This window comes from Lolium rigidum, chromosome 7 (assembly GCF_022539505.1).
Source record: "Lolium rigidum isolate FL_2022 chromosome 7, APGP_CSIRO_Lrig_0.1, whole genome shotgun sequence".
NCBI lineage: Eukaryota > Viridiplantae > Streptophyta > Magnoliopsida > Poales > Poaceae > Lolium > Lolium rigidum.
In genome coordinates this window covers 274,778,542-274,786,921 of record NC_061514.1, presented here as the reverse complement: position 1 = coordinate 274,786,921, position 8,380 = coordinate 274,778,542, and the positions used below count along the sequence as shown (strand labels likewise).

Genomic DNA, 8,380 nt, shown 5'->3' with positions numbered 1-8,380 from the left:
CTCCCTTTGGTCTTTGCCACACATAGGAAAATGTCTCCAACTCTCTCGCAGCCGGCCATCCACCACTCCACCTCTCTATTCCCCCGGTGGCTCCCCTTCCCCTGCTGCATCGAGCTCAGAGAGCAGATGCGATGTGCGACCTGATCCAACTAGGAGTCCTCGACACGAATTGCGTCGCCAGCCCCTGTCGTAGAGGGCCGACGCACTGGAGCTAGGCTAGGCCTCGTCGGAGCATCTCCACTCGTCTCCCCGACGAGGCCCCCGAGCGACGTTTTTTCCATCCGGACGGCGAAATTCGGTCCAGTCGCACCCCCGGTTTCTCATTTTCGTCCGGATTTGGCTCTTCATCCATCCGGCGAGCCCACGCCATCCCCGATCCCCCGGGGATCTATCGGGGACTCCGGACGAGTGAAAAGCGGGAAAGGGCCCGATCTGTCGGCGACTCGACACACGAACCCCACCGTCACCTCTCTCAAAATCTCCCCCACCCCTCGTATCTCTCTCGCCGCCGGCACCACCCCGCCGGCTTGTTGCCCAGATTCCGCCGCCCCTCCTTCTCCACCTGCGTATATTTCGCCGTCTTTCGACGAAGGCCTATCTGGTTGCTCCTCCACCGGCCTGTTTTCCGACTTTGGCCTACACCTCGTCGCTCGCGGCTCGGGTTGCCTCGACCACGCCCGTCAGGTGTTCGTCCATTTGCCTCGCCGGCCATGGACTCGGACGAAGAGGAGGAGCAGATGTTCGTCGAGCTTATGCGAGAAGAGATGGCAGCCGCCGCCCGACGAGGAGCACATGATGATCCTCGGTTGCTTGTCAAGCATGTACGCCAGACTGGCAACTGGTCGACGTGGTGGGTCGGCACCAGGTCGCCGGAAGTGCAAGCCGAGACAACGAATGGAGGGCTACTGCATGTTGTACGCCGACTACTTCGCCGACAATCCATTGCACGGTGAGAGTGTTTTCCGGCGTCGTTTCAGGATGAGCAGTAAAGCTATTTCTGCAAATTGTGTATGCCATCCGAGACTTTGACCCCTACTTCGGATGCAAGGCGGATTGCACCGGTTTGGTTGGATTTTCGTCACCGCGTAAGTGCACAGTGGCTATGAGGATGCTGGCGTATGGAGCTCCCGGTGATGGTGCAGATGACTATCTTCGGATGGCGGAGTCCACCGCCCTTGATTGTTTCTACCGGTTCTGCAGGGCCGTCAAAACTTGTGAAATTGTGTGCTTCATTTGTTTCAGCACTTGTTAAACATTGTACTGATTTTCGCCGAATTTGTTTCAGCAATTTTCTGAATCTTGTTTGCCGAACTTGTTAAATTTTATGTCGAATTTGTTTGAAATATGTCAAATGCCCCAAGTTAGGAGTGTCCTGCCGGGTGGACGGCTGGAACTTCGGCGCTCCTCAGGCCTAATTTTCCTCCAATCCGGACGAAACTTTCGCTGGATTTGGGCGTGGAGAGCGCCAACGAGTGGAGATGCTCTCACCACTCGCCAGATCGACGGCCATCCACCCTCTCTCTTTCTCTCTTTCCCGTTCTTCCTTCAATTCCTGAGCAGCCCAAATCCGGACGAGCCTCCTCCTCCTCCGCGTTCTGCATGGGAAACCGAACAGACTACATGCTGATTTCTGATTTTCTTAGGGGTTTTTGTTTAAAACAGCACGACGTACCACTTCAGCAGTCAAACTAATTAGCAGACTATTATTGTAGAGTACAAACTTATCACTTCAGTTTTTTTGTTACTGAGTTCATTTATATAAAATGGCAGCTCGTGTTTATCATGCAAGTATGTGGATTTCCTTTCCAGTTCCTAACATTATTGAAAATTTCATACTCGTAGGATCCTCTATCATTTGGAACGAGGCTGATCCAACAAACATTGATGGATTTCTAATGCAAAGCCAATACAAGTATTGTAATAACATCTTTCCAGCATCTAAGGTCTCATGTACCAGTCAACTTGCTAGACATTTGAAGCTATGTGAGGTCAAATGTTCGATGGGGTGATTCAACAAATCATATTTTTCTGCAAAATAGACCCAGATTGGAATTCTGACCAAGAAAATGCAAGGAGTGAGCTTGTCAAGTTGGTTGTCTTGCATGTGTTGCCTTGATCCTTTGTCGAGTATGCTAGCTTTAGGAATTTATGTGCATTAGTAAATCCCTGGTTCAAACCAACAATAGAGTAACAATTCAAAATCCTTGCATAGAAGCTTACCATCATTTTAGAAGTTACAACGAAAATTTATTCATGAAATGCAATCATAGAGTATCACTAACTGGTGACATGTGGACTTCAAACCAGAAACTTGGGTATTTTTGTATCACATATCACTGGATTGATAGTAAATGAAAAGTTAAGCATCGAATCATAAGATCTTGCTTAGTTGAAACATCCCATGATGCTTGGAATATGTTTGACGTGGTACTGAAGAGCATTCGTGATTGGAACAATGAGAATAAGATATGTAACTTCACACTTGATAATGCGAAAGTATACACCAAGATGATTATCCATCTTAGAAATAATCTTGTTGATCGAAATCTTATCCAACCTGAAGATTTTTTTTTTGCACATTCGGTGTGCATCGCATGTGCTAAATCTGATAGTGCAAGATGGACTGAAAACAATGGATTTTGTTGTGGACAACATCATAAATAGCGTAAAGTACATAAAGAGTTCTCGACATAGAATAGAACAATTTTACAAGGCGGCCTGAAGCGTTGCCGCGAGAAGAGGCTCCGGCTGGACGGCGACACGGATGTGGCGAGCGCTGTGTCATTCTCTTCAGATATCCAGCAGACCAGCACCAGCAGAGACTGGCAGCTGAACTGCTGAAGATGCTCTGGCCAATGCGGCATGGGCGCATGGCCCATGCCCAGCCTTGCGCAGATCGTGGGCATTCGTACACTGGATCCGTCTGCGTGGTTGCACCATTAATCATTCGCCCCGGCGAGAATCTCTCATGCCTGCTCCGTAACAGGAATGCACGATACATGTAACCAAGCACGAAACCTGTTGCGCGAATGAATGCGATTCATTGCATTGTCGGCCGCCTGCGTCCAAATTTCCAATTCACAAGACATGTTCGTCTTGTACGTCACATGTGCCCCGAAGCCGGCCTGTCGTATCACCCACTACAGATAGTTCACCATTGGCAGGGATGGGAAGATTGCCAAGTTTTGGGACTTGTCTTGGCTTGACGGGTTCAAGCCTAAGGGCATCTCCAGCGGCGCGACGCATTTTAGTGTCCGCGCGCGTCCATTTGCGTCGCGCAGCGGACGCTGAAATGACAGTTTTCATCCGCGTGTCCGTTTGCGTCTGGGGTTGGCTCCAGCGGCCCGATACATTTTTTTTCTCTTTTTCATTTCAACATACTTCCATATATTACAAATTGGAAGATTATTTTACACAAACTAACACATAGTTTGGAACATGGTTTACACAAACTAATACATAGTTTGCACCATGGTGGACACAAATATAAATATTTTAAAAATAGAAACCAGCTTGTGTTGATTTCCATATGTTCGCCGCCAAGAAAGAACATTCGAGGGCACACCCAGTCACCCAAACCGGAAAATCCAGCGGGAGGATTGACGGTGCCCTTGTTGGTTCTACCGATGGCGAACGTACGTAAACCTTCCACTATCGGCTTCGTCCGGCCCGTAGCCGCATTCGCCGCGAAGAAAGAACACTCTACGTTCTAACTATCGGAGTCCGACTCGGATTCGCCGGTGTGGTAGTCTCGCGGCAGCCGTGTCGTCGAAGACCTTGACGACCATCTCACCGTCTCCCTCGTAGAGGAAGGTGAGCCGGCAGCCGGGCTCGAGCGCCGAGTCACGGCGAACTTGCCACACCCGGTGTGCAAGTACATCTTGCCCCGCCCGTCGAACGAGACCTCCACGGCCCGGCCGGCGAAGTTGCAGCCGGCCTCCCGTAGCCGCAAATGCGGCCGGCTCGACGCCGTCGACGAACTCGGCGAACTTGTCCGGGAGACGCTTGATGCCGAGCGGGTCGTCGTCGATGCGGAGGAGGAACTCGGCGGCCGTCCCTCCACGTCGGAGGAAGACGAAGAGGGCGCAGGCGACGGCGAGCGTGGGGCCGTAGCCGCTCCACCGCGGCGGCCCTCGCCCCGTCCCCGGGGCCGTCCAGGGCCGCGGCCTCGACCGTCTCGCCGGCCACCAGGACCCGCCATGGTCTTCCTCGCGGGGCTGGCTGCGTCGCAGGAACACCTAGGCGGCGGAACGCTGGAGCTTTTGTGGCGGCTAGGGTTTCTATGGAGGAGTGGATGAGGTAGAAGAAGGCGCGGCCCCTTTATATAGGCCGGAGGCATGCGGTGGCCGCGGACGCGTGGCGACGCCATTAACGTGGTTGGCGGAGGCGGGTCGCGGCCGCTCGGCAGCCGAGGCATCGCCATTAACGTGGCGCAGACCGCCGAAGCAACGCAGCCGGCGCCGGCCGCAGCGCGTTTGAGAAGACGCATCGACGCAGGGTCGCTGCCAGGAAGGCCCGACGAAACGTCCGCCGGATACGAGCGGACACTTTCGGCGTCCGCGCAGCGTCCGCCGAGACGCATCCGAGGCGCATATTTGGGCCAGGTTTGCGTCTTCGCGAACGCCCGGTCACTTTGCGTCGCCCCGCTGGAGAGGGTGCTAGACGCATTTCCGGTCACGGCGGACGAAAACGACCATTTGCGTAGCGCCGCTGGAGATGCCCTAAGGACATGGCGCCCTCGATCATTGCCATCTCCAAGAACTACTCCGTGCACGAGGCCTTTGATTAAGATTTTTGAGTTAGAAACTTTAGCTCTGATGGAGTGATCTCGAGCATCCACATTAGTAAATTACCGCTCTGTGGATCAAGCTGCAACAAATACATCTTGTCAGTGACAGTCACCTTGCAATTTTGTCTTAATAGCGATGAAGGTTTTCAAGGCGGAGCAGGCAACACGTTCCGTCAATGATGTGTCTTCTCCACGCGTTGCTGCCGCGCCTTCATCATCGCTTTCTGCGTTTTCTTCCTGCCTCTTCCCACGTCATCATTGGCTATAAAAGGCTGCCTCCGCTCGCTATCGCCACCACAGCTGCCAGCAATCCTTTCCTCCTCCTTCACGAGAGCATACCTAGTCGCCTTGCCACCACCTACGCAACGTTGAGCCGCGCCCGCGGCGGCCAGGCACCTCCACCACCGCCTCCACCTCCGCCCCCCATCGCATTCCCGAGGTCCTCGAGTTCGACTTGGTTTTCAAGGAGGAAGATGCCCTCGAGAAGGACCTGGAGCTCGCCAGGCTGAACGTGCAGCTCATGGCTGACGCGGACCGGGAGGAGGAGGTGGCCCACGTGGCGTTCGACGGGGAGCAGCGGCAGCGGCGGGAGGCGGCGGACGCCGACGACGACCTCGATGGTTGGAGCGATGACGGGCCTAACCCGGAGGAGAAGGCGGCAGAGCGGGGGGGGGATCCTCGCGTCCTTCGAGTCGTTGAGAGGACGACGCTCGTGCCCGCGAGGAAGCCAACGAGGAGATGCGGCGCCGCAACGTCGATGTCTCCATCCAACGGCACCGATAGTGGAGGCGGGCCGCCGCATCTTCGCGGCTGAGCGGCAGTGGCTTCTCAAGGATATGGTGGAACATCGAGCTCTTTCCGTAGGGCTTCCGAGAACGAGACGGCTCTGATGGTGGCGGAGAAGCGAAAGAGGGAGGGATGCGACGACGGGGCGGGGCCGTCGAGCGCGACGAAGGACGGCAAGTAGGATAGGGTAGATCAACTAGCCGTTTTCATTCAAAATTGTAAATATAATCAAATTTCAATGGCAACTTTTATTTTTGCATTATTTAATTGTTTTAGGGTCTCATGTGAGGGATGTGGGTGGAGGATGCCGTTTGAGAGACGCGGGTGGATATGTTCTTAGCCCTACTAGTCGCTTGGAAATTTTGAAACTAGCTCAGAGTTTTGAGCCACATTGCTTTCATGCCTTTCGTAGTTTTATCTAGAGTAAACCGCATGGGCGGTCCCAATTATTTGCTGTTGCCTTCACTTCTCCGCAACAGTCCATTTCCCTTTCTTCTCCAAATCTTGGGCGGTCCTAGATCTTTGACTCGCGTGACGGAGCAAGCTGGACCCGCTCACGAGCTTGCTCCAGCAGCTCCTCTGACTACTGCGGAGAAAGCTGGACACCTACCTCCTTTAGTCATTGCACCGCGTCGGCCAAGGCGAGGACGGGCCGGTGCGCATGGTCGCCGGTGATGGAGCTTCTCTGCGGGTGGACTGGAGGTTGCCCTTGCGCGCGATGAGGACAACCACGACGCCCAGGTCTGCTGCGACACCCAGGTTTGCTGTGACGCCCATGCCATGCGCAAGCAACCGTCCCCGGGCCAGTCGATCCCGTCGATGAACTGTTTGGCTGGGAGCGCAGCAATCGCTGACGAGGTGTGCACGCAAGACCTCACTGTGTGGCCTACGCCCTAGTCGAGCATGAATCCGGCGAGCTCGTCGTCGTGTCCGTGCACCAATGAAGGTAGGGACCACATGTACGCCGGCCTCCCAGAATCGAACGGCCTCGAGTTGTGTGAGGGAGCGACCGTGGCAGAAAGGGGTGCGGACAGAAACATGGACTGTATTTTGGAAGAAATACAACCCCAAGGGCCTATTAGCAAATATGTAGGGTGAGCTGTCTATCTCCTGGGCCCCAGTGTTGACGTGGCAGGGGTCAACGCTGGTTAGACCGATTTAGAACCTCACATGAACCATTTATGAAAGATTTAGGATTAAGATGTTCAAGTTTAAAGAATAGGGACTAAGGTGAAGGCATGGGCAAAGAATTGGGACCGCCGGTGCGGTTTACTCTTTTATCTACGAGCAATGCCTCGATTTGGGTGGTCAGGGGTGATAAACGTTTGTGCTCGATTATGTCGCAACTCACAAGAGTAGGCTCTAATTGATCCTTCTGGCTTGTTTTGGTTTGTATAATCTGCACTCTTCTTAACCAGCGGAATAAGTAAAGCTTTTGGCTCGTTTGAAAGAACACCCGCTTTACATCAAGCAGAGGTGCGATTACGATCAGTCAAACCAACTACGCACGAACCAGTGCAGAATGGTAGTAGCAGATTACTCGCTCGCGGAGCGCGCGCACTTGTGGTGTTCGGCGGCGCGCCGGTTCACGAACTCAGCCACGTCGCGCAGCAGCTTCTTGCCGTCCGGGTGGTCCTCGAACACGTAGAACGCGTGGATGGCGTCGGGGAACTCGACGACGGTGGCCTCCTCGGCGCCGGCGGCGCGGAGCGCGTCCGCGTACTCCCGTTGCCTGTCCTGGTGCACGTCCCACCCGCCCACGCACACCAGCGTCGGCGGGAACGCCCGCCACTCCCCGTCCCCGCCGTGCCGGATCGCCGCCGGCACGTTCGCCGCCTCGTGGTCCCGCGTGGCGCCCGGCGGCAGGAACGCGCGCCACAGCCACGCAAGCCGCTCAGGGGCCCCGAACGGCGCGTCGCGGAGCCGCAGCTCGGACGCCGTCGGCGCCTCCCCGCCGAAGAACGGCTGCAGCAGGACCAGTCCCGCCACGCTGCGCTGCAGGCGCGCGGCGACGTGGTGGGCGACGTTGCCGCCCGCGCTGTCCCCGGCGACGAAGACGGCGGCGGGGGGACACGGGAGGGCGCCCCCGCCGCCGGCGAGGATCCAGCGGAGGGCCGCCTCGCCGTCGTCGTAGGCGGCCGGGAAGCGGTGCTCGGGAGCGAGGCGGTAGTCGACGGAGGCGACGACGGCCGGGATGGACGCGGCGAGGCGGCGGCACAGCGCGTCGAACTGCGCCGTCGCGGCGGAGTGGAACACGAAGCCGCCGCCGTGGAAGTACACGACCACCGGCAGCTGGGTGCCGCCGTCGGCGTGCGCCGGGAAGAAGAGGCGGGCGCGGAGGTGGTCGGAGACGGCGTGGTCGGAGGACGACACGCCGGCGGCGTCGGGGGCGAGGCTCGGGGGGACGGTGCGGTCGAAGAGCGAGAGGAGGAGGCGGTTGGCCGTGCCGTCGGCGCGCAGGGACGCCGAGTGAAGGATGGAGACTGCGCTCAGGAGCAGGCGCGCCCGCCAAGGCAGTGGGGGTTTGGCCGGCGCCGGCGCCGGCGGCGGAGGATCCAACGACGCCATATCGCTGTCGCTTCTCGCCTTGTGGAGTTCTGGTTGCCCCGAGTGAGGTCGCTGATGGCGGATAAGGAAACAATTGCTTTCCCTAAAAAAAACTCGTTTGATTAGCAGATGGGCCGAACAAGTTGCGCAAGTAATAAATATGCGGGCCCATCCAGACGATTGAGCCCGTATGAAGATGGATGCGTACCACCACGAGTCCACGATGATGGATACCACACACCAAATTGGTTTCCCCAA

General features: G+C 56.3%; 1 protein-coding gene across 1 annotated transcript; it reads right to left on the bottom strand.

The window, feature by feature from the left end:
- Positions 1-6,931: 6,931 nt before the first annotated feature.
- Positions 6,932-8,143, bottom strand: LOC124669846 (probable carboxylesterase 18). The gene has a single exon (XM_047206387.1). It carries the CDS (start codon positions 8,141-8,143, stop codon positions 7,112-7,114), a length of 1,032 nt encoding a protein of 343 aa, XP_047062343.1. The 3' UTR covers positions 6,932-7,111.
- Between the last annotated feature and the right edge of the window lie 237 nt (positions 8,144-8,380).

What these genes read in the sequence shown, in the direction of transcription:
- LOC124669846 (XM_047206387.1), bottom strand. Translation starts at nt 8,143, where the DNA reads ATGGCGTCGTTGGATCCTCCGCCGCCGGCGCCGGCGCCGGCCAAACCC.